The 26,431-nt window shown below is 30.6% G+C and overlaps 1 protein-coding gene and 3 long non-coding RNA genes across 4 annotated transcripts in view; 2 read left to right on the top strand and 2 right to left on the bottom strand.

Annotated features, from left to right (window-relative positions):
- Positions 1 to 7,179, top strand: part of LOC122717283 (probable G-protein coupled receptor 158) — a 149,739-nt gene extending 142,560 nt beyond the window's left edge. The window contains exons 11-13 of the mRNA XM_043941211.1: positions 1,036 to 1,197; positions 6,005 to 6,239; positions 6,536 to 7,179. Of these exons, the coding sequence (XP_043797146.1) occupies positions 1,036 to 1,197; positions 6,005 to 6,239; positions 6,536 to 6,858 (720 nt within the window). The 3' untranslated portion in view covers positions 6,859 to 7,179. The remainder of the gene's footprint in view (positions 1 to 1,035; positions 1,198 to 6,004; positions 6,240 to 6,535) is intronic.
- Positions 5,492 to 6,501, bottom strand: LOC122717287. The gene is made up of 3 exons (XR_006347190.1): positions 6,392 to 6,501; positions 5,961 to 6,219; positions 5,492 to 5,832 (listed from the first exon to the last, which is right to left on the bottom strand). It is a non-coding gene; the product is annotated as an uncharacterized LOC122717287 (long non-coding RNA).
- A 1,772-nt stretch (positions 7,180 to 8,951) lies between the features above and the next one.
- On the bottom strand, positions 8,952 to 20,831 carry LOC122717286. Its single transcript, XR_006347189.1, has 3 exons — positions 20,726 to 20,831; positions 10,592 to 10,932; positions 8,952 to 10,188 (listed from the first exon to the last, which is right to left on the bottom strand). It is a non-coding gene; the product is annotated as an uncharacterized LOC122717286 (long non-coding RNA).
- A 111-nt stretch (positions 20,832 to 20,942) lies between these two features.
- On the top strand, positions 20,943 to 23,320 carry LOC122717229. Its single transcript, XR_006347169.1, has 3 exons — positions 20,943 to 21,171; positions 22,148 to 22,240; positions 22,595 to 23,320. It is a non-coding gene; the product is annotated as an uncharacterized LOC122717229 (long non-coding RNA).
- The last annotated feature ends 3,111 nt before the right edge of the window (positions 23,321 to 26,431 follow it).

The raw sequence follows: 26,431 nt of genomic DNA, 5'->3' as shown, positions 1-26,431 counted from the left end.
AACCCGTTGAAATTTATTTATCTCACGGCTTGCATATTGATCATTCGAAAGTAACGGCTGGCGCAACTTGTAAAATAGTTGTGTACGAACAGCCGTGGTCTAATTTATTTCCGGCCGATGTGGCGCCGATGAAAAATCGCAGTTCCTGCGAACCATCTCCCTCCCCTCCTCCCTCCTCTCCCCTCCATCTCTTTTTCTGCGCATTAAAATTGAAAGTCGTTTAACTTAAAGTCGAACTTTGAATATAAAACGCCTTACTCCTCCTTTCCAAGTAAACGTTATCAATTCTCTTCCGCAAGAGGAAATGTTTTTTTTTTTTTTTTTTTTTTTTTTTNACAACGCGTATACAATATAGTATTATGCATTGCAGAGTAAAAACATTCTTGTTGTTACTGTTAAGAAAGAGAAAAAAGTTTATTTCTTGATAATAATAAATTATAGAATAATAATTATAGAGAGATACAATAATGTGTATATATATTGTTTTATAAAGTAATTAATTGATTATCGAACTGAAGCACCATTCCTTGTTACGAACAATTGCAAACTACGGCGAATATATTAACACAGGACAAAAGCAGTTCCTCGTAATTCTCTTCTTCCTAACCTAATATTCCTGACCGCTTAATTCGACGGATGAATGCTTTAGAGAGAAAATTATAGAGTTGTACAGCATCGAGAAATGCTGTAAGCTCTCGTAAATTCAATATTAAATTCGTACAATTTAATAACATCCAATCTAAACTATAGTTTATTGTACAGTTCTCGTGTCAATTTCCATTTCTCAAGATTTTTATCTTAACTTAAATGAAAGATGAATGAAAAAGAGAGAGAGAGAGAGAGAGAGAGAGAGAGAGAGAGAGAGAATATCTCAACAATTTTTAGTCAATATCTCATTATTTCATGTATTTCCTCGTAAAGAAATCTTTCAGCATAAAGAAAGTTTTAAAATTAAATATTCGAGGTGGCGCCACGATCGACGGAAACTTGGACGATTTTTCGAGATAAACGAAGTTTGCTGGTTGTTTGACGCAGGCCTACATGGTGTTCCGTAGCGGGGGCAAAGAGGACTCGAAACACTCCGGGGCCACTGGAAAATTTCTAGGGAAAGGTAGCCGCCCACCGGGTACCAGCAATCAGACAAACTCGATATCCCTTCAGCAAGGAAACTTCACGGATGAAAGTGATGGAGCGACGGTAAGAGCATCTTTATCCACCGTTCTATTAGATCTATATTCATTTTTAGAATAGATCTTTTTTCCTTGTTCGAGTATCACTCCGAATGAAAAAAATTTTTCTTCTTTGATTTATCAGAGGTCTGATCTTATTCGTGTTCTTAATACATTAAGGGTTGTTACTATATCGAACACATTTAGAGGATTGATTCTAGAGATCGAGGTGATTACGAAAGTTAGGTTAGAAAAATGTTTAATCGAGGCTTATTTATTAATTAAATAAGCGATTTAAATTTGTTTATTAGAGACAAATTGATTAGAATTTAATAAGTAATAAATAATAGAAGGAACTTGATTACAGCAATTTTTCAATCTTTCATATTGTTGGGAGATACGTTTTAGTACTTTCATTGACTGAAGGTGTGCCACACTGATGAATACATTGGAAACACGCAATTGGTCAATTTGAACACGAACGGACTGAAGTTTTCTACTTTGAAATGTACTTCTTTTAAATTCACATTGTGATGTATGATTTATATAAACCAACGAAAAGTGAACTATTTAAAAATTGATGAAAAAGAACTAAGGCAGTTTGTATAAAAGAAAATATTATTGAGAATGAATATAATAAATTTAATCAAATTCTGAAAATATTATATATTTAAGTAAATGAATATAAATATGATAGAGGAAAATAAGGTTATGTTAATATTGATTGTATTATCTAAAGTTAACCACCTAAATTAGCTTTAATCCTGTGTGTTACAATTATGGAACTATATAAATATTACTTACTATATAAAAAAGCTTTATCTTTTCGTGAGTCAAGATTCTAGTCGATTGAATGTGAAATATGGAACTGTGAAATAGGGACACACGTGTGCTGCTTTACAATCGGTGAACGATTGAGGAGCAGGTAGAGGGCACCAGTGTGCGATTTAAATTCCCATAGCGAATTCGAGCCATCGTCAAAATATGTCTTTAATGGCACGTTCGCGTGATCTGTGTATGTACGTACGTATATATGTATCTTTAGATATCGGTTGCTCTTTTTCTCTTTTTTTTTTTTTTTTCACCTTTTCTCTAGATCCTGTTCCAGATAAATTCTCGTTGGATTTTCGTGACTGGATGAACTATAATGATATAAGAGCAGATAAGAGAATGAAACTTTGGAATGAAGCAACGAAAGAATAGATTACGTTAAAACAGTTTTAACTTTTTTGATGATAACTTTCCAAGTTATAAATAAATTTTATTTTCATTTAATATATTGTTATATATTGACTAACCTCATAATTATTAGATACTTAGTAAATTTTATCCTGGATAAAATTTTGATACGTTAGTACATTATTGACAAGAGGAGCATGACGAATGAATTCGAAATTACATTATCGATCAATACATTCTAATTTTACGTTGAAACGTGTCAGAATACGTATTGACAATGAATATTTTCCTAATATTATATATTCGTCAAACAGTTGATAATGGGAGCCTAACATTTCCAATCTGAATCGTTATTATACGATTCGTAAATCTTTAATTCTGCTCATAATCAAGTAAAATTCTCCAATCTCTGAATCTGCCATTCTGATCGAAATATTTCGATAAATTTTCATAGATTTCAATTTCCTGTTTATAAAATTAGAACAACTCGAAATCAATAATGGCATCGGGCACATAGATCGCTGTTAAAAATAATTATTTTAATTTTACGGGTTTTATAAATGGTAACCTTTCGAGAAATCCGCTTAACAAGCAGATTCTTCTAACGAAGTTTTCAAGAGACATTTAAGGAGGCTATGAAAGTTGTACTGGTAAACCTAATACCTTCTATAAGCTTATTAAAAGACTGAATTCAGGACAGGTTGTTTTGTCTTATAACGCTGATATCATCGTTGGAAATTATATGAAACTAAACGAAAACTTCTACTACTCCTAAAACTTGGAAGATTAATTTTTTTTATTGATCGTCATTTCGTGAAGAATCGATCAATATACAATATTATTATTATATTTAAAATCAGATAATTCATATGTATAAAAAATCATCTTACGATTTTTATTTTTCTTATATTAAACTATAGATCGAATTTTGAATATGATGTAAATATTGAATACTATAATTAGTAAATTTTATTAGGTCTAATCCTTGAAAGTATTTTATGAGTACCAAGATTTCGAGAACTCAAATTGTTTTTTGAATGCAACGAAATTCGGAACGAATGTGCATCAGTTACCATAGAAGAAAAAAATTCCATCATGTATCACTTGATTGAATGTACTAAGTGATATACGTTTAAAAATGTGCGAAACTTCAAAAATTTCGTAAATTCAAATTATTTTTTACAAACAATTGAGTTATTTAACAAAGTTTTGAAATCTTATAAAATCTTAAATACTTAAGCATGATGAGATATTTTCGAAAACAATCCAATTTGAGTGTCCATCGAATATTTGAAATTTTTAGGTTCTTATATGTTTTTATTAAAAATGAAAAATAAATAATTCATAAACAAATGAATTCGAAGGTTAACTTAAAAAACGATTAAGCCTAAAAATATTATTAGATACCTAGAAATTTTTGGATTTTCTCACGCCTGTTAATGTTAATACGTTAAAATATGTTAAATACGACGATGAATTTAGAAGAATTTACACAACCGAGTAAATATTCATCGAAACTCAAAATACGAAAATCTCGAAAAATCCAATACCAATGAAAAGAATCCAATTTCGATCCAATCACCCCTCTTTCCTCTCCAAAAAAAAATTCCCAACTCAATACGTATACCACCATTTACGAACCAGGATAGAATTCATATTAAATTCGAACATAACCTATATCACTCCGTAAGGAGTAAGGAATATTGAATTTAAAATTCCTCGAGAGTATCGTCCTATATATAAATAACAATTACTATGGAAATGGAAATGGAAATCGCTGATTTCAAAGATTTCTCTTTCTTAACCTCGAATTGTTGGACCGCTATTGCTGGCCTACATAAAAAGGCGACGCGTGAAAAAGGCTGCCTTTCCGACGAGTAAATGTCATTGGTGGGGAGCAAGGGAGAAAAAATTGGCAAGACATCGTGGCAAAAAGTCAAGTGAATTCCGTCGACTTGAAAGCCACGGTTGGTGGCCGCTTTGACATTCGAGCACTGATTATAACCTGCTGTTTGACACGATCGTTTCGATGGAGTGATGGCTCCGGTGGATGTAATTTCTGAAGCTCGTTTCACGGCTTGGATCACAAACGTCGGGCGTGATATCGGGTTTCTCGGTTGCAAAGATCCGCGGAGAGAAAGGAATTTTTTTTTTCTTTTTCTTTTTTTACTTAACTATGGAAGACGAAAAAGTGCTCTTGAAAAAGACTTTCTGGCTCGTCATCTTCCGCAAGGTTTCTCTTTTCTGAAATAAAAGCTCTTCTAGAAATAAAATTCTCCGCTCCTTTGTTCTTATGATATTTCTAACTCGTATAAAAGATTTTTTCTTATTTACTAATTTTTTAGTAATCATTATAAAAATATATATATATATTCTTGAATTTTTTAATTTCAATAGTTAATTGGAAAAATTATTATTCCAATTTTTTATTAATCAAAAAAAAATTTTCTCCAACACAAAAGAATTTTTATTTCTCAACTTAAAAAAAAGAAAAAGAAATTATTAATTTCTTTCTTTAAAATAATACAAAGAATATTTCAATTGATAGTTTCACTATGAAGATATATTACTATTCATATTATTTAATATTTTAATATTTTTATATTGAAAATATTCTCATTCTTGAAAAAGAATGGAATGCAAAAGATTTCTGATAAACATCATACCTTTGTTTGTTTGCATACCTTATTGAATGCTTTATTATTTTCCTTCCTGGCCAAAGATATAGCAGAGTAAAAGCCTATTGAGCCAGCTACCACTTGATCTTCCATTAATTGCGCCTCCCCTTTCATAGGACCGACTAATATGCTGTTATCAAACTCTACAGGTCGGATGCTCCTCCTCTCAATCCTTAGTATACACGATATTAAATCCCTGCTTTTAGACAGTCATCACGCTCCTTATATCTATCTCCTATATATAAGCTTTTCAAATTATGATGAGCAAACACGAATAAAATAAAATTCTTTTTGTATTTTTTATGAATATAAATGATAAATAAAGTGATAATAAAATAATAAAGAAAAAATAGTTCGAAAATAATAAAATCACTTTTGTTCTTATAAAATATTAAACAAATATTCACACATCATGGATATGTTATGGATCTTTCGTGATATTTCGTTTATTTATAACTCTACTCATTTTTCGATTTACAATGTGTTTTAAGAGTAGTATAATATGAAGAGAACTTTTTTAAAGAAAATTTTCGACAAAATTTTAAATTATCATATATTTTATTTCCTACAAATCATCACCTGCAGGTAAAAATTTATTTAAGATTAATCGCGTTTAGCTGTACTGGAAGGCTCCCATATATCGGCATTCTATGCAGGCAAATACCGATTAATAGGCGTTGAACCGTCGAGATCCATTGTGTGAAAAGCCGATTAATAGCCCACCATGCCACGTTAATTATGATATCGACATCGGAAAATCAGATTTACCAATGATGCAGCTAAACTGGGAATAATGTCTCTTCTTCCTAAAACATCCAAACAAAAATTCAACAGAATTGTAAAATTCTAAAATTCTTGATTTGAACATTGATCGATAATTAAAACGAGAAGATATTTCTTATTTTCTCTTATCTCTCGTTTGATCTATTCTCACGTTTCTTTTTTTTTTTTCTTTCTTTCTTTTCTGGAATGTTTCAGGAGGAATTCCGTCGATTCATCAATCAATTAGAAGTTTTGAAAGAAAAGAATGTTCTGCTCGGTAATCACCATTTGGTGAACAAACTCGCAGCCATGCAGGAAGCCGCGAATCGAGCCGAAACGCAGGTATCCACGATCCAGGCGATTTCCTCCAGTATGAGACTGAACGATCTTAATGGATCTACAACAATCGCCGAAACGGATGTTGGAGGTTCCTTGAAAGGCGACAGAAAAGGTAATAATTTATTACAAACGTAATTTTAATTTTCACGACAAAAAAATTATTATTATATAAATCATGAACCGAACGAATCGAACCTAACCTCAAAATCTCACTGAACCATATATTATAATATACATATTATAATATACACTCAAATCACTCACCAATTGTCTATGCACCAATTAAATTCTCACAAATTTTCCTTTCACAAAGAAGCAATCGCGCCACTCGATGTTTTTCCGTTCAATTAACGAAAATCTTCAAGCGAATCGCGCACATGACGTATGGATGAACGAACGTATGTCTAGGTGGGGAAGTGAAAGGGGAGAAGAAATGCGAGGCCTGCGTGGAAAAGAACGGAATCAGAGGCGTGGATCAAGGCTCGTCCAAAGAAAGAGAGGCCCTTGTTTCCGTCGAGATGAAGAAACCAATGAGAACCAACGACGTTGCTGTCTCAACTTCTGGTAGGCCCGCCACGGAGGATATCGGAACGGAGACGAAACACGAGGAGAAAAAAAGCGAGGTTAGGGAACGAGACAAAAGCAAGAGTAAATCCGGTCATGCGAGAACGCATGCTATAGTCATCAATCTAGACGATAAAAGCAGATTCTCTGAAGAAGTCACCGTGTAAAGGATTGGATTATTGTTATTTCTGTGAATCGTGAACTCAGTGAAAGTCTTTTTCTCTTCAGTTATCTTTGAATATAAAGAAATTTGAAATCGAATGACTCGAACGAAAATTTTGTTTTAGAGTGTAAGTGCGTAAAGCTAAAGAATTTTCGTGCTGATGTGTTCGTGTTTCATTTCGATCCCGTTTCGATCGTGTTTTCTTTTATTGCTGTTTTTATAAAAATATATTTTGTTGATTAAAAATTGAAGTGGAAATGAGATTCAATTCGATGGAAGTAATTGCAGTGAAATATCGATACGAGAAAAATTTTCTAGGATTTAATTTTTTTCATTTTCACGTTATAACTTTTTCTTTTCCTTTCTTTTTCTTTTTCTTAGCTCTTTATTTTGAAAAAGATAATTTCCTTCGTAAGTTTTAATCTAAAGATATCGTGATAGAATGTTTCATTTCTTTTTATTAAATTTGATTCTGATATTGCATTAATGTTCCATGAAGAACATTTATCTTTTCTTTCGTTTAATTTTTTAGCGATAAAAAATTAGATAAAAAATACAAATTTCAAGTAGACTCTTCAATTTTATTGAGCTGCATTTACATCACAGGCAATTTTTGATTGAATAACCGAATCACTTCATTCGCATAGTGTCCAATTAAATTGAAATTCTTCAACTCGAATTATTGATCGATCTGATTTTTCAAAAAGTTATCTAATACGAACGTGACTTTGTATTAATTAAAACAGAAAAAAATATAATTCCATTTAATAATTTATTTTTTCAATTAAAACAAACAACATTAAGTTGAAATTTTCTTTGTTTAAAATTCATAAAAAGAAAGAAAATAATTAAATTTTTTTTTCTTTTCTTTCCCAAACTAACTTTTCCATTTTAAATTTAAAATTTTCTCTTGAATTAAACAAGAGTTTTAACCTCTATTTCGTACGACATTGAAACAAGTTTAACAAACGTGCGAACTTTGTAAATACGTATAAGTTAACGAACTGTGTGTGAGCATGAATATTTTAACGAACGTTTTAATTATTTAGTGCGTTAAAAGAAAATTGTGACGTGAATGACAAGCGACGTGAAAAAAAAAAGGAAAGTGAAAAAACTATGTGTTTCATCAGTAAATTGAACTTTACCTCGAACGAAATAAAAAAGTCAGAAAGAAAGAACGTGGAGATAAATTCTAATAAATTTGAGTCGATTATATGCAAAAGCAATCGCCTTTCCTTCGAAGCTTGCAGCGAGGGAATACTTGAAAGAAAATAGAACTGGAATGAGAATTATTTAGGAGATTTCTTGCTAGACACGATTTTATTTTCATTTTTTAAAGAAAAATGCGAGGAGTGGCCAGTTTTCGAAAACGTGGAATCGTAAATATGTTTGTTGGACGTCTGCCGTGCGAAAGTTTTTGATTTTTTCGGATTTAATTCACGAAAAAACAATGAGATGTTTCCAAAAATAGTGAAAAGAATACTGGAAAGAATATACGTGCTGGAACGAAAAAATTTTCGAGAATACATTTCTTTCTGTCATCGATAATTTGGATAAAATTTAATTTTGGAAATTTTAAAATAATCGAGTTATTTTTGAAAATTACTTATAAAAAGGTATCATTCTCTGATCTTTTGATCTTTTAATATATTATCAATGTCACATTGTTGAAGATTTTATTTGCAATCGTTGTTCATTAAGAAATTATCAACAAAAGCTTTTTTTCGAAACAGTTTAGGTTAGTTTTGATCAAGTTTATAATTAATGGCCAGATTAAGATTAAAAATAGTCCAATTAAATTGACCAACAGTTAAATGAGTTTTTAATTTGATTTTAAAGTAAAATTAACATAAATTAATTTGATGTTAAACAAAAATATGTTTAATTTCTTCATAGCTGAGTTTGAATTAATAACTTTTTAATAGATCTAATCTAACCTAACTTAAACTGTTTTTGTTAACAGCTTTTTTAATAAACCAACATATAAAACTTTCACAATAATATTTACAATCAGTGTGATGATCTTGACAAGTAAAAAATTATAGAGATCGGAAGATGTTATTTTTGTTGTAAATATTTATCCAAAATTATCTCTTATACTATTCATTTATTTTAATTATAATTAGAATACGAAAGATGATGAATTGCACAATGAATGAAATAATATATTTAATAGACATGTTAAATTTTTTCGGACAAAACAGCTTAATTTTATTTGATCGATGAATATTTCTATTTACTTTTTACGAAGAAAATTTTCTGTATTCCATCTTCGAGTCAATTTTATGATGATTTTCGAGATTTTCCGTGTTTATTTATTTATTTTACCGAACACACATGGAATTTTATTTGGGATACGCTGAGAAATTCCGGCACGAAAGTGATGAATCGAACCTCGCGAACAAGCTTTCTACAAATATCGTTGTAGCCGCTTATCCGAAGTCTTCTGCCGTAAGAATTAAGTCGATTTGTAAATAAAATTACTAATATACAAAAAGAATTAATTACGAAATACACACGGAACCGTTCCAAATATGCAAATGATCGCATACGTATATAATTATAATGTAAAATCGACGAAAAGTTTGAAAGCAATCGATACATTTAATATTTCTCAATAAATTTTATATTTTTCTTTATAAAACTTGCAATAAATAACCGTAAATAAATCAAACAATACCGAAAATTTAAGAAATTAAAATTTTATGAAATAATCTTTTATTTATTTATCATATAAGATAAATATTCAACCAAATATCATTATCCGTATGTTATTTCTTTTATCGAGCGAAATTATTTTATACAAATTTGTATAAAAATTTAGAAGGAGATACATTTACAAAAAAATTCGTTTCCAAGCTTTTCGTCGATTTCGTTCGGTGGATCACGATCAAAACACCACGAGTTGTAAATCGAGAAAACTGATCCACCTGCATTTTGTTTCTCTTTCTCTTCTCATATCAAGCCGAACGATTGTAAATACGTTTGTAAATAAATACGCGCCAAAAACGAGTTTGCCACTAGATTAAATCGCGATCGATTTTCATTGTTACGAGATCGCGAGATTTAGCTAATTATCGAAATCGTTAAATTGTAATCACGTGATAAAAATGAAAATTTTTCAAGCGAAAAAAGATAGTATAGAAAAAAGATAACGAGGTTAGGAGGAGAATTATCGATCCGAGTTCAACTGTTCGTGGAAATATTTTCTTATTCTTCGAGTTCTGTTATTTCGATGAAAAGATAAATTCTGGACAATAGTATGTTTCGAATAAATTACTTTCTATCTAGGGACTTTTTTCGCGCATTATTTTTCGCCATAACTGGATTTCACCTGGAAATTAAAATTTAATTTTAGCAAAGCGATACGTGAATTATTTTTACGTGAAATAAATAAAATTCTTGTTGTTTAATTATTTGTGTTTATTTTTCCAAAGAAATAGATTCCTTCGACGATTGGATAGAATTGTTGTCCCTTAATTATTTATGTATCAATTTATCGATACATAAAAAAATATTTATATAATTAGTTATTGAATTAAAAATATATTAATTTTTCAAATATCTTTAATATTTCATTTAACGTTTTGTTTAATTATCATTATACAAAAGAATATAATTCTATAAAAAAAATTAATAAAAATTTAATAATAATAAAATGGAACAAATTCTATTAACATGTTATCCTAACAATTTCAAATGGCAATTTGGTTTATGAATTATATCTGGTTTGATACCACGTAATGAAACTCTGATCCTCTTCACGATAACAGTAATTTAATTGATTTCCTATCTTCCAAAATCGAAGCATTAATTTGTTCGAGTCGTATCGATTAAACGTCACTTCGATATGCGAAGCTTCATCAGTGAAATTTCCTTTGAAACCATCCGTGGTACATCCTATATAGTTTCGTTATCTCGTCAGGATATTGCTTCTCTGACTCGCCATTGTAGTTCCCGCCGTTTCTCGAAACTCAATACGTCCGTTTCGCTTCATTTTACGTGCTCTCATCTCGTTTAATCGAAAAGAAATTTGCTTGAAATTTTCTTCCCCCAATTCGTTGAACGTGAAACAGATCTATAAATTTAAAAAAAAAAAATTATTATATACTTTACTTATTATTTATATTTATATACTTTTACTTATTATTATATACTTAATGATATTTTATAGTGATCCCTAGATTAATACTTTTTACCAGATAGCGCTTAATATTTCCTTATCAATATAAATATTTCTTTATCGATAACAACTCTTCTTATTATTATTTTTTAATCCTTACTTCGATCTATCACGCAAATATAAATCTTTTTCTCAATTGTTCGCCAATTATTATTTTACTCGAAAAAAGATAAGATTGTGATAATTCGAATAATACTAATGATTTCTTCGTTTAGTTGGATTTAAATTAAGTTGTAAACTGTTACTCGGATCGGTAAACTCTATTTGGAGTGACGATTAATCGCCACGATGATTAAACTAATCGCGACAAGGGTCTAGGCACTTTTCCGGGTTGCACGTGCTGTCTGCGCCGCGAGACGATGATTGATCACCGCCACGATAGTTGGTTATTGGGCCATCGTCGATCACAATCGTCAGGCGACTTCGACACGGCCGTTCATCGACGCCACTCTGACACGAGACTCTACTTATCACGTAAACCTTTTAATTATGCATATCGGTCCATGACATCGATCCTTTTGGGAGATGAAAACCCCTAATAGAGATTATATAAATCGAACGAATTTTGAGGTTAAAATTCGTGTAATCAATAGATAAAGAAATGATTATTTCGATCGAGTTTATATTTTGTAGATGTTTATTATATTTGTATTCTGAAGAAAATCGTAATTCGAAAGAAAAATTTTCGAGAAGTGGAAAATTTTTATCTGGAATAAGATTCAGTTTCAATAAAAAATATTGAGATTTAAATTGACGAGATGAGTTCGATCGAAGAGTCACAAAAATACCCAAGTCTTAATTCTTTCAATTTGTCCCAACAAATTCTTTTTTCGTGAGATCGAATCTCTCAGTTGTTTTTTCTCCCAAAGGATGTGAAAGGATCATGTAATTCCTATGATAAGAAACACCGTAGATATAATCGAATATCAGCAATATCGCTTTCTTGATTAAATCAACGCGACATTGTACTAAACGAATTGTTTGGACAAGAAAAAAAAAAAAGAACAACCTCTGTACATAATTAAATGTCAAGTGGAGGAGGAAATCTGCCTTGTGTCATAACCTTTCCCTTTTTCTTTATAATATATACTTTTACGTTTAATATTAGAAATTTATTGTGTATTATATATTTTTTATAATTTTCTTTTTTTTATCTTCGAATGATGAAGATTCCTATTGCACACGATAATTGATCCATGATCACTGAATCATGTATACGATAGATAAATAAATTAAGTTTGATTTATGGTTTTGTAATGATATATTTTAATAATAGAGAAAATTCATAAACCTATAAAAACTCTATTTACATTTGAATTAGTTTTATTTTATTTTTAACCAAACTTAAGTTAAATTATGCTTGGATTAAATTAGGATTATATTCGAATAATTTTCGAAGGAAGTATATCTAAACTAGATCCGCGTTAAATTTAAGTTATATACATCATTTTACGCAATTAACTTCCATAATTCGATTCGTGTTTAATTTGAATCAAATTTAAGTTAGATTTGGATCATATGTAGAATTTCTTTTGATTAAGTAACGTTCGATAGTGCATTATATACTTATATTATAAACATGTTCTAAATACTCGAATTAAGATTACATTAATAAATACAGATTAAACCGCTATTAAATTTAAATTAAATTCCAATCATCTTTTCCAGATCCAAATCCAGATTCAGAAACTGACACAGTCCTAACTTATCCTACATTAATCATAATGTAATTCGTTTAATTATTCTTGTTACTTAAAATACTCAATATATATATATATATATATATATCGAGTGAAACGAAAATCGATGAAGAAATTCTTATTACAATAATAATTGTACAAACTTTCTCGAAGTAATTATGGTATTCATTAAAGTCAGTAAAGCGTAAGCACATCGTGGAAAGGTCTTAATGATATCGAACGTTATAGAAGTTCAACGATTTCGTCCCACTTTCACGGGGGAGGGAGAGGGGGAACATAAATTATAAATTATTAAACAACTTTTAAAGCGCCTCCAACGTTTTCGAAATTGTTTAAATTTTATTCCAATCGCCTTCCAGCCACCAAGCCTTTATTATTAATATCACTCTGCAATTCCGCCATTCCAACCTTTTTTTTTTTTTTCGTTCTTAACTTTCCTTTCCTTTCCACCCTTCTCGGAGTTAAGATCCCGCTTAATCCCTCGGATCCGTCTCGATTCTTTTGCGAACAAAGGAAAGCGACGGTTGAAAGAAAAAAAGAAAAAGAAAAAGAAAAAAGCATTCGTGCATCCCGTCCATTTGCGAAGGAATTCCATCGTTATCGCGCTTTTTACTCGCAGTTGTATCAAACCTGTTTCCCGCCTCGCGACAGTTTCCAAAGTTTTTCGAGTCCTTCCATTCGAGAAACGCTTTCGAAGTGAAAGGAACGCGCTCGAAGAACGAATTTATTCCACTCGGCAATCATTATCGTTTTTCGAGAATTATTATGTAATTTCGAGAACAACGCTTTTTTATTTTCCAATATCCTCTTACAAAAATTGATTGTCATTTTATAAGACAAGTAAGTTCTCTGTAAATGTGTTTTTCGATCGAAATAAAAACGGATAAAATTAATTTATTTTCTTCTTTATGAAAAAAAAAAAAAAAAAAAAAAAGAGAGAGAAATATTCATCGTGCTTTGGATTTTTATGCTCTCGATCCAGCAAAGACAATCCAGCATTACATCCGTTCGATGTTGAGCAACGTTATTAAACTTGGAATATAGCGGGAACAGGGGCCAACAAGCGAACTATCGATACATCCTGATTAATATCGCATTTAGCTTATCGAGAGGCATCATGCCGCCATTACAGGTTGCATTAAAATTGATTATGCAAACTGGAGGTGCGTTTCCGGCGCTGATTCAATAAACAGGGGAATCTATACGTTGTTAGCACGATGTGGAATTAAACGGGAGAGATGTTTCACCTCTTCGTCTAGTTCGAATGATCGATTAATATTCGATTCGATGTGATTGTAAAGATACGATGATTCCAAGATTTCGACGTTAAAAATAATATCTATAGCCATCCATCCACTCAATCTTATTCCAAAGATCATTATAAAATTTGTAACGTGCATATTCTTAATTCAGTTAATTCGCGTTAATTAAAAATTATTTTTTATTTTATTATTATAAATAAGGAGAATGACCAAAATTATTAAGAAGATTTTTCGATGTCGTAGACAAAGATCGCTTTGTCTCTGCTTGCGCAATAAGACGGCCAAAGGAGTTTATGGGGAGTTTGTAGACACAGAGAGCTTGCAATTAGTACTTCCGATATTCTCGTCCATCACCCCTCAATCGCTATTGGGTTCTCGACCAATCACCGATCGTTCGCGTACAAACGCGTTTGTATCGTGAAATTAGTGGAAATTAGTCGTTTGACATATAGGTGGAATAGAGGTTACGTGTCGACGATGCAACATTTTCAAAGGATTTTCGTATCTTTGATATTGATACGCGCGTCGAGCTCGTATAATTGGATAAAATGTGAGGAAACATTGGATAAAAGTTCGAGAAACATGGAGTTTTAAATTGAAAGGTTGATAGAGATGTATCAAAGGAATATTTTTTCTCCAGTGAACATACGTCCGATCTAGATCCGTTCCCTAGCTATAAAGGATCGAAATTGTGAAAGTTAGGCGCCTGATAGCGAGCAACCCGCCCGGTGCGTGCTGCAGTGCAATAGAGATGGAGAATAAAGATTACCCCTTACCTTACGTAACGAATGAATTAATTCACTCTTACCAATCTTACCAGCTAGTATCTCGCCGCTAATTAGCCTCTCGTTATCTACATCGTTTAACACGTACGTAATTGAAATTTATTCTTGTACAGTGTATGTAAAATTTATAATTATTTAACGATGATTTAACTTTTTCTTTTTTTTTTTCTTTGCTCACAATGGAGATATATGAACAATAATTAAAAATAACGAATACGCGAATTAACCAAGCTCCCTCTCCTCAGAGAGAAGAGATCGTGTTCTCACAAATTTTATCGCGTATAATCCACTATCCGGTTGGAAGTGGAATCGGTCAGACGACAACAGGGCCAATTATCCGAATCGAGCTTGACTCGGTCGATAAGAAGAGATTCGAGCTTCATCAATTCGTAAACTTTTCAATCCAATCAATTGTTCCAACATTGTGTCTCGAGTATAGCGACACGTTCAAGATTGAGATGGGGTATGAATACACATTCGAGACGGGAATCTGAGGACATTTACGGCGCATTGGAAAATTTTTAATGCCCTCTGAATAGGGTTCGAGGAGGGGAGTTATTCTCGCCGATTATAGCGCGTATCTCCGTCACGTCTTCCAAGAGAGTGGAAAGCGTGTCGTACACGATGAGACCGCAATTTACGATGCGGAAGGGGGATAAAGAAGCTTTTAAAAAGTGGTCCTTAGCGTAAAATCAATACAGGAGGAGGGGGGTCGGTCACGGCTCGAACAAGGGTTCGTATCGACGCTTTTTTTGTTCAACGATCATGCACCTTGCGCGGACTATTGTTCGTTCCCCTCACCCTGCGAAACCACTGGAGTCTCTAAAGGGAAATTAATCGTTCCTCGTTCTCGAATCACTTGCCCCAACTTTGGGACCGTTCATCGAGGAATGCGTCGCAGGGATTTAAATTGGAAGTTCTTTGCTAAATTGGGAGTCAGAAGATTGTATAAAAATTTTCGCCCTTTCGAAGGGGAATTTTTCAAATTCTGAAAGTTTTCCGAATGAATTGGGAAATCGAGGAATTTTTGGAATTTTAGAGCTTGAGAAATTTGGGAAATTTAGGATTTTAGTTGGAAAGTTTCTTTAAATTTTCAAATCTCTCTAATTTTCTATTTTTTTCTCTTTTTCTTTATTCTTCCAATCCTATTGTTATCCTATATAATTGTCTAGTTTTCGAATTTTGAAATATATATTTGAAATCTTTCGTTGCATCAATTTTTCCCAAGAATCTTTGAATGTTTCAATTTCCAAATTTTCAATTTTTTGATTAAAAAGAACTTTTTTTAAAATCTGAATTTTTCAAATCGTTAAACTCGATCTTTAAATATGTAATTTAAAAAAAAAAAAAACAAATATCCCAAAATCCTTTGAAATTTATCCAAAACCGATCCAAAATCTACGTGCAAATCATTTGTTCACATAAAAGGAAAAAAAATATTAATAATAAAATAAAATAAAAGTTTGATGTCCCATATCTGCGTACATCCCCTTTAGCCAGTTCAGTCTCGATCCCTTGCATCAACTTACTTCAAGGATGGTCCTTTCAGGCCAGGTAAAAAAGAAGTATTCACGACTAATGGATACTGCTGTCGGAACTTTTTTCATATTTATAAAGTGATTACCCACTTTCCAAGTTCGTCGAGGGATGAGTGAGCCAAGTGAGGGAGCTTACAGTTTCGGTTAAAGGTTTTGGATCTCTATAAAGGAAAAAAAAAAAAAAAAAGAAAAAAGAAAAAAAAAGAGAAAAAAAATGATGCGCAAGAATTTGTTGGTAGTTTTGTTGTTGTGTGTTGTTGGATACGAACAAGAAGGGGAGGGGAAGTAAAGCGATTGAAAGTTTGGGATTAAAAAATTCGTACTAAAAATTGCTTTGGAATAATGATTTTTTTTTCTAGGAGATATTTATATCACTGTGAATCGAATAAGTGGCTCAGTCGTTCATGAAAGATCATAAAAATATTTGAGATCAAGTTTTATAATTATTTACATTTTTTTGATGAAAAAGAATTTTTTACATTATATGGATGATTACGTGTTAAAATAATATTCATTTTTCAAACGTGTTAAAAAAACAAGGATATTAATACAATGGACAGTAATAAATTTTTCCAAGATAAAATATTTCTCTTAAAAAATTGTGAATAAAAAAAATACGTGGAAAAATATATAATATTGACATTATTATTTTTTTTTATAAAATAAATTATTTTGAAAAGCAAGAATTTTCATATAGTGATATAAAATTGATATGTGAAAGAATGCGTTGTTTGTTGGATAAATAAAATGTTTTATCCAGTTTTTCCGAGGGTATATTTTTTTATATATATCTCTGTGATTTTTATATGTATAAAATGATATATTTGTTTGCAATGTTTCATTATCACAAAAATCGTGTCCTTTGCACGAATTTGAACGTGAGGAATTAATTTCAAACAAACATTTTAAACAAATAAATATCTGTTTTTTCGAAATGGGCACATTACGCATATTTATTATAAAAAAATTAACATTCCGCTTTATATGCATATTGGACATAAAGTCAAATTTATTTTATTTTCAATTCAAAGTTAGGAAACGTATACTTTATCTTTTACAAATTTTCTTTCATCATTATTTTTTAAAAATATAATTAATCAATGAATGCAAGCATTGAATTTGTTACATAAAACAAATAGCATATTAGTATTTTAATCTATAACAATTGATCAATATTACATTGAAATATTCAAGCTCTTATAATTTCTTAAGACTCAATATGATGTCTAGTTCCAAACAAAATTTTTCATTTCAAAGCACAAAATATGAAACACTTTTATACATACTTCTTCAACACCTACTAATCTTTAAAGTATTTTAAACCTTTTTTCAACAATTAAATAAAAAACTTACAAAACTCCTTATATCAAATTTGAAGCTATAATCACAATTCATAATATCTTCCACAAATACATATTACATCCCCATAAATACAATATAACCTACAACAAATCTCAAAAACTTTTATCCTCTATATTTATTTTACATTTAAAATAAAAAGAAATATCAAAACTTAAAATATGCAATATGAAACATTGTATTCCTATCATCCCATTCACGAACGAATCACAATATTTTCCAACGTTTCAAGAAAAATAAATCTACGATATCCATGGTATCTCAAAAACAAAACTTTCTTCCCAGAATAAATAATACATCCATTGTGACCAATCCACTGTAAGAATCTATCTCATAAAGAAATAAATCCTTCAAAAGTTAAAGATCCTCTTATCCGTCAGATTGTCAGAAAAAAAGAAAGAAAGAAAAAAAAATACGACACATGAAACAGATTGAATTAATTCGTGGTCGTTAAAGGTTCGCGACGAACTGTTTCTTGTTGGCATTTTGCCAACTTTTCGGATTCGGATTTCGATTCCACGCGACTTCGACGCGTACCTGTTCGCGAACCGTGTCGATTAATTTGTCCGGCCGGATCTCACGGACAAATTACAGGAAGCTGAGTAGCCATCGATCCCGTGTACCGAATGTGTCGAAGCAAATAGAGCGATTTGTTCTTCCTAGATGGGCTCGTAATTGAAAACCATCTTGCGGCAGACACGTCTCTCGTAAATGGGCCACGTAAGTTTCGCAAGAAAACGATTCGTTTGCACGAGAGAGGTAGAGAGAGAGAGAGAGAGAGAGATTTATACAAATGGGACACGATGAAAATTTGTCTTTGAGAGATTTGATTTGGCTCTTTCTTTTTAATTTTCTCTTCTTCGATTTGAATTTCCCGCCATTGAAGACGCGAATGAAGCCTGGAATGGAGAAAAGCTAGAGACGATAGAAGTGATATAGTAAACGAGCAATGGAGGATTATGACGGTGATGAAGAAATTGTTTACAGATTTGTGAAGTAATTCGTGTTTCGAACTTTTTTTTTTTTTGGAAAAAAAGATGGAAGGATGAAAAGTAATGAAAGTTAATTTTAAATTTCGCGATATTGAAAATGAATATTCTAGAGAGAGGCGAGAATTGGGTATTAAGAAATTATTCAGATTTGCGAAGTAATTTATGTTTTTTAATTTTTTTTAAACGATGAAAATGAATAATGAAAATTAATTTTAAATTTCGCGACACTGAAAGAGAATATTCTAGAGAGAAAGAGAGAGAGAGAGAGAAGCGAGAATATAGTGGAAGGAATTAAGAAATTATTCAGATTTACGAGATAATTTATATTTTAAATTTTTTTAAAATGATGGAAAGGGGAAAATGAATAGTGAGTTAATTTTACATGCCACTAAAGATAAATAGAGAGAAGTTGGAGATGAGAAAGTAATAAATATTTAATGTCGTGATAGATATTTTCGAAATAATTTATCTTTTATAAAATTAATATCAAAAATATCTTTTGAATTTTAATTTTGAATTTCTTTTACTAAAATAAAGGATATAAAGGATCTTGTAATTAGGACGGATTAACAATTCCATACGTACAAAGAGTATTAACAAAATATTGAAATACTCGAATCGCATGAAAAATGATATAAAAAAGAGAAACGAATATCAAAGATTTATTTGAGAGTAAAATCTATCACAAAGAGTATAAAAGAATTCTAATTAGGATCGACGTTTATCCCTGTAATAGATATTATAAAAAAAAAAGGATCATTAAAATTTAATAATAGTAGTAATCGATAAAAATTATATTTTCGAATATTGAAATAAAAAATAAACATAAGATTCCTTTTTTAATTGAGATTGACAGATGATCGATTACACCTCTATAAAATATTAACGAGAAGAGATATCTATTTAAAATCGAAAAAATTATTAAATTACACGGTTGAGAACGAACGAGAATCAATTTTATTCGAATATGTAAATTAAACGTCATTTTAAAAGTAATTAAAATTTTATTCATAAATCATTAAATCAATCATTGCGAAATATTCTCCGTTTTATCGCATTTTAAATCCTATAGACCAAACACGAAGCGCGGAAAATATTTAAATTTTGCAATAAAAAAAGTGAATCTAAATGACAGAGAATCAAATTACAGTGTTCCTAAATAGAATAAAAGTCAACGGAAGAGCGTAAAGGATTTCACAACTGGGGCGTATAAACGGTTCCACTCTCAATTAATCAACTATGAAAAGGACACTTGATGGATCGGGGAAAGGGAGGAAGAGAAGGTTAATGTAACTGCGTTAATTACACCATCGTTTCCCACGCAATCCCCGCTAATTAGAAACGTAACGAAAGGGTAAAGTCTCAGTGTGACATTGGTTCGATTTTCTACAACATTATTTCCATTTCATTCAATCATTACTTATCACAATTATTTATCAATCATTACTTACACGGGTGTATAATTGTCGTTCACGTCGAGCAATCCTTCTCCCCTTTGTGATTTATCGCGTAACAATAATTTTAATTCCCCGTGAATAAATTCGATTACCTGTCACGAAGTTCTACAAACCCTTATTAAACGTTCCATTAATCACCATCGGGATCGCGTACGCAATTTATCCTGTCATTCGATTATTTGTGCATCCGGAAATCGCGTTGTCAATAGTTGTGCTAGTTTCGAGATAAGCAATGGTTTATTCGATACTTGGAAACGTCCTCACAGTTAATTTAGTAGAACTTTGTTTTTCGCAAATAATATCGGTTAAATTATCATTGCTTTAATATACTGCGTATTTATTGAAATATTACTCTCTCTGGTGCAAAGGACGATAAGAATCATAAATGACAGACTATAAGCTTTTCCAAATGCAAATGATAATCTGTTCTAGTAGAAATCCGTTACTCTGCTGTTATTATGTATTAAATAATACTCAAATGTATTTACTTACGACTAGCATTAACGATAAGAGAGGTTAGGAAGATTTCAAATCTCTACCAATTATACACGATATTTCGAATACAATCATTCAGTGAAAATAAATTGCGACTTACCTCAAATATGAATATGGATAATTGCAGAAATGTTAATAAATAGTACACAACGATTCCAAATAATAAAACATGGCTCAAATATTCACTGGTGAAAAGAAGTCACGAGGGACGGTACAGAGACAAGAGGGATCTTTCGTCTATCCCCACTCTAATACCATACACTACATAATAATAGAAGAGCTATAATTGAACAGTGAGAATTATTTACGAAGTTACATTAGGATAGTGATCTAAGATTGGAAGTTGAAATATTTTCGAAGCTATTAATTATTTTTAGTTTATATACATATAATTATTATTTTAACTATTTCAATGTGAGATTATATTTATAAATTAAACTATCGTTACAAATCGTAATTAGCCTACACATATTGATGAGAAATAAAAGGTTAGAATTCTACGCTGATACATCGAAAGTTTAAGTACAAATTATTAAAATAAATAAAGTGAGTATATATATATATCAACCAACATCAAAAACCAACATTTAAAACATTAAATAAAACATTTCTTTCAATCGACATATATGTTTCACATATACTCTTTCCCAAAGAGGTTAATTATTTTTATTTTCATTTTCCATTCTCATTATTGCCATTCTTTATCGCAATTTTTAATATATATGATAAACTTTGGGAGAAACAAAAATAAGAGTGAATATAAGTGTTTTCTTTCCATACTTTAACCAATCAAATCCGCATTCCTTTCATCAGTGAACAGTAAATTATTAATTCGATAATCAATATAACTCAAGTGTATCTTTAGACAAGAATTTGGATAATGAATGATGGCAAAGAATCATCAAGTTTAAATTTGGATATTAATTAGTCAGGGATATGTAGTTTAAGTTAAATTCCAAATCATCACACGTGTTTTGAAATGGTCCAAAAAATCAATAGATTCTATATATCCTCAAATACATATATCCATCTAACTAACATTGTTATGATCATTAACCAGGGATCTAACCAGTTTAAATTGGTAAGTAGTTCGAAACTATCACTAATATACGATGTACATCCATTCTAATTGTGACTGATATAACCCAACTTTGATAATCAAACAAGACAACCAGTATAGTTCCTATGCTGCCTTTGTGGCATCAAGTTTAATTATAAAATAGATAACAGTTCAAATTCAAACTTTTTAATATTTACCATGATATCATTCGTCTTCATTAAAGTCACTTCCGCGTCTCTAATTGTCCACTGACCTAATTTCTTCAAAGAAGATTTTAAAACTTTCCAAAACTTTTTTTCTCTAAAAAAATACAGATTATTTTTTTATGAAACTGTTAATAATCAGTTTGTGACAATCATCGTAAAATTATCGAGAAAAGATTATTATTATTCGAAAAATTGTTTAATTTAAAATTAGATTCGTCCAATGTTAAAAATTTTAAAAACAATGTTCATGTTGCAGCCATAAGAACAAAATGGATGGAAAGTTCCTGATTCGAACTCATACAATTTTTAGAGGAATAATTTTGTAGCAGTGATATTGACGTTCAACATGGTAAGCATATATATATATATTGCCCTTAAATAATTATTACACCCCATATATCAAATAGAATTAATTAATAATATTAAAATTATATTATTAATTATTAAATTAATAAATTAATATATTCTATCAAGTAAAATGAAGAATACATGAATAAATTTATTCAATCAAACGAAACGAGGGTATAAATTAATTTGTTCTAATTAAATACACTGAATTGCGTTCTGCATTTTCATTAATTATAAAACATCTATTTTATCTCTTAATTTATTTATCCTCGATTCGATTTAATCATATATAATAATTTTACATAATATATATATATAATAATAATAATAACTTTATATAAAATTCTCTTTCCAGTCCTTTCGAACAAAATTGAAATGAAAAACTTTAAAAAAAGCTACATCTAGTCCGCAACTAAGAGACCAATCAATTCGTAAATAAAACAAAATGGTACTCGTTACTTTAAAAAAATGCAAAACCGATAAAAACTCTGGATCGATTTATCGATAGAAAATTTTCCGAAATAAGAGAATTTCGATTGGAAATTTTGATCAAAGGATGGTGTGCTCGAGCAGAATCGTCGAATTAATAAACTTGAACATAATGATGCTTGGACATTGTTCAAAGACGAAAGAAAACGGATGATGAAAAATTCATATACTTTGCCACGGTGTATAGTGCAAAGAGCAGTTGAACAGTTTCCACCGTTTCTCGCATGCAAATCCGATTCCACGAATTCAGACCTGGTCTTCTGACGCTTCTGGTGGCAACTATGCGGTCGAAATTACTATTAAAGAGCACGTCGAAGACACCGACAGCCGTTTTAACTCAATTAACTCAATGTTTTGAAAATTTTGATCCGATTGATAATTGATTGATTGAAACTTGTGCAGATTTGCTTGTTTGCATTGGAAATAATTTGGTGTATTGGATGTTATTAGAATAGATACATGATCATTGCTCGTATTTTTGCTTTAAAAAAAAAACCTTTTGAACTTCTGATGGGATATCGATAATTTAATATTAATATAAACGATAGTCTTATATTATTGATGAAAAAAATAAATAAATAAAATAAAAAATATGCAGAGTATCTAAATGTAATTTTGTGAAATTTATATTTCGAAGTATAAAGTATAAATTTAAATATTGCCTTGTGAAATAATATAATATGATACAAAATGATACAATGTTTTTATTTTTTTAATTTCAATTATTAAGAATGTTAAAAATTTGACAACTTGTAGAAACAGATAATCAGTTCGGATTATATATGACTAGATCATTTCGGGTTATTGTCTCGTATTCCGTGCAATTACCTTATCAACCATTAAAGTTTCAAGAGTCGTACGAAATGTAGTTACGAATTTTATTTTTAACGGCGTCGTAAATTTTTTTACAGGGATAATAAATTTCCATCCATGTCGTTAGGGCAACTCTACCATAAACCATCCTGTTCAACTTGCAACCTCACGTACAAAAAATATAAAGTTGGAATATTCTTTTTTTTTTTTACTCCTTCACTTTTTTTATTAAAAAAAAAAAAAAAAAAGAAAAGAAAAATGTTAATTGAAAAAATTATCTTCTGTTATCATTAAAAAAAAATATATAATACACATTTATAAATGAATTGTATATGTATTTTGTAAAATGATAAATAATTAAATTATAAAAAAGAAATTCAATCACTTCGTGTTACGTCAAAATTAAAAAATAAACAATAAAATTTTACAAACTTTATTTTCGTATTTTCAAAACTAGACATTCAGGAAAGGATTCAGGAATCTATTTATGTCGAACATCCTATATTACCTTCTTTATTGCCCATCAAAGTGTCGCAAATTTTATGAAATTCCCTGTTCGAGATTTATTTCTCGGTTATTTCGTATTAAAGTCGAAAATTCACGAAGACACGAGTTCAATCAGTTCGTCCAAACATTATTCATTGGCTAAAGAGAGACGAATATTTCCGTACGTTGACACATTGATTAACGACTAATCGATCGATTCAGAAGAACATCTATCGCCGATCGAGCGATCCACAGAAACGTTTCTCGTAATCTGGCTGACGCGTCATCATTTATTTCACTGAAAAGGTGCACCTGATGCATCTCTATCCCCCAAGACAAAAGATTCATCGATCACGTGACGATTGCTCCGCTTTTCCATAATTTTTAAAATCCTATTTCTTCGATTATTCATTGTTACAACTTGTTTTTTTTTTTTTTAAATTAGTATGAAAAAAAAATTCTCATTTTTTTTTATCCTTCGATATTTTTGACAAAATAAAATCTACAATAATTTTTAATTTCAGGAAATATGATCTTCCGTTATTTTTAAACTCTACGTAACAAGTTTAGAGAAAAGGAAAAGTAGATTTTCTTTTTTTTTAGATTTTACTAGATAAAATTCGTGTCATATCTCTGTAACCTCTCACGTATTCATTTTCATTTTTCTCTCTCTTTTTCTCTCTCTCTCTCTCTCTCTCTCCGTGTTTTCATTTATTCTAATTTTCCAACATTTGAAAAGGATATTCATTTAAATCTCCACGCAAAATCTCGTTGAAAAGATAAACTCAACTATTCTGTCCAAATTTCTTTCACCTGGCAATTGTTCCAAAATTCTCATTTCACATATAAATATTCGCGTAACGTTTCGATTTTTACATACTTGACCCGTTCTCGATGAATAAAATTACGAAAACCATAAAACAACAATGGATAAACAAATAGATAGAAACTTCGGTATATAGAACGTTACGTCCGAAGCGATTCTTTTCCCTCAAAGATTTCCAGATCTCGAAAAGTCAGAAGAGCTGAAAGTGTTTTCTAAGACAAAAAAATCGCAGAGGAGTTCTGCAACGAGCGAAGAGCGTCGCGAAACGAAATACGCGAGTCTGGATTGGGCGAAGAGACGAACGTGGCAGAGACTATTTCATGCGCCATTGCCCGATCCTATAATTCAGGAATAGCAGTTGTAAAAGAATCGTCCGTGTCATTTCCTTCCTTCTTCTTCGTGCCGGACAATTGTTCCCTCGTGTTTTGCTGGTAAATCGTCCGCCGCTAAACGCTTCGATAAAATCGCAGGAGAAAAGTGGAAATAAGTGTCGTGGTGAGCCACCTTTGAACTCGTCGTGCTTACTTTCACCTCGTAAACGTTCTCTTCTTCCCTCTTCTTCCCACCCCTACTCTCAGTCGATCGAACGAACTGATGGTTAATTAAGAAGTAAACAAAATTCCTTATCTCTTCGAGTTGAAGGCTATTCTTTAAATTTTAGTTAGTAAAATGATAATTCTAATTGATTGATCCTAGAGAGTGAAGAAAGAATTTGATATATATATTTATTGGAATTATAAAAATTGATTTTTAGAAAAATTCTCAGAAATATCGATTGATCTTTCGATTTTTATAAATTAGTTTGTCCACTATGCAGTAAATATTTGAGTCAAGGTACCTCGTGTTTTTATCACACCATTTATATCCAAATTGGTAAAAAAATGACACGTTTCGTAAACATCTATAAAATTTCTTCTTCCTCGGTCGATAAAATCCTTTTCAACACCATGTTTAAAAAAATTCTCAGAAATCGATCGGTCTTTGAATTTTTATAAACTAGCTTGTGCAGTAAATGCTTGACGAGTCAAAATACTTCGTTTTCCTTATCACACCATTCGCAGATTGAAAAAAAAAAATAAAAAATGACATGTTTTTCTATAAAATGCATTTCTTCTTCCTCGATCGATAAAATCCTTTTTAACACTATGTTTAGAAAAATTTTCAAAAATATTAATTGATCTTTGGATTTTTATAAACTTGTGCAGCAAATGTTCGATGAATCAAAATATCTCGCTTTTCTTATTACACCATTCGCAGATTGGTAATAAAAAGAAGTAAAAAATGATACGTTTTTCTATAAAATACATTTCTTATTCTTCCTCAATCGATAAAATCCTTTTTAACACTACGTTTAGAAAAATTTTCAAAAATATTAATTGATCTTTGGATTTTTATAAGCTTGTGCAGCAAATGCTTGACGAGTCAAAATATCTCGTTTTCCTTATCACACCATTCGCAGATTGGTAATAAAAAAAAATCAAAAATGACATATTTTTCTATAAAATGCATTTCTTCTTCCTCGATCGATAAAATCTTTTTTTTTAACACCATGCTTTAGCGCTATCCGACAAGGCAAGA

This window comes from Apis laboriosa, unplaced genomic scaffold (genome assembly GCF_014066325.1).
Source record: "Apis laboriosa isolate Shangri-la unplaced genomic scaffold, ASM1406632v1 scaffold4_cov146, whole genome shotgun sequence".
Lineage (NCBI taxonomy): Eukaryota > Metazoa > Arthropoda > Insecta > Hymenoptera > Apidae > Apis > Apis laboriosa.
This window is presented reverse-complemented; position numbering and strand designations above follow the sequence as displayed.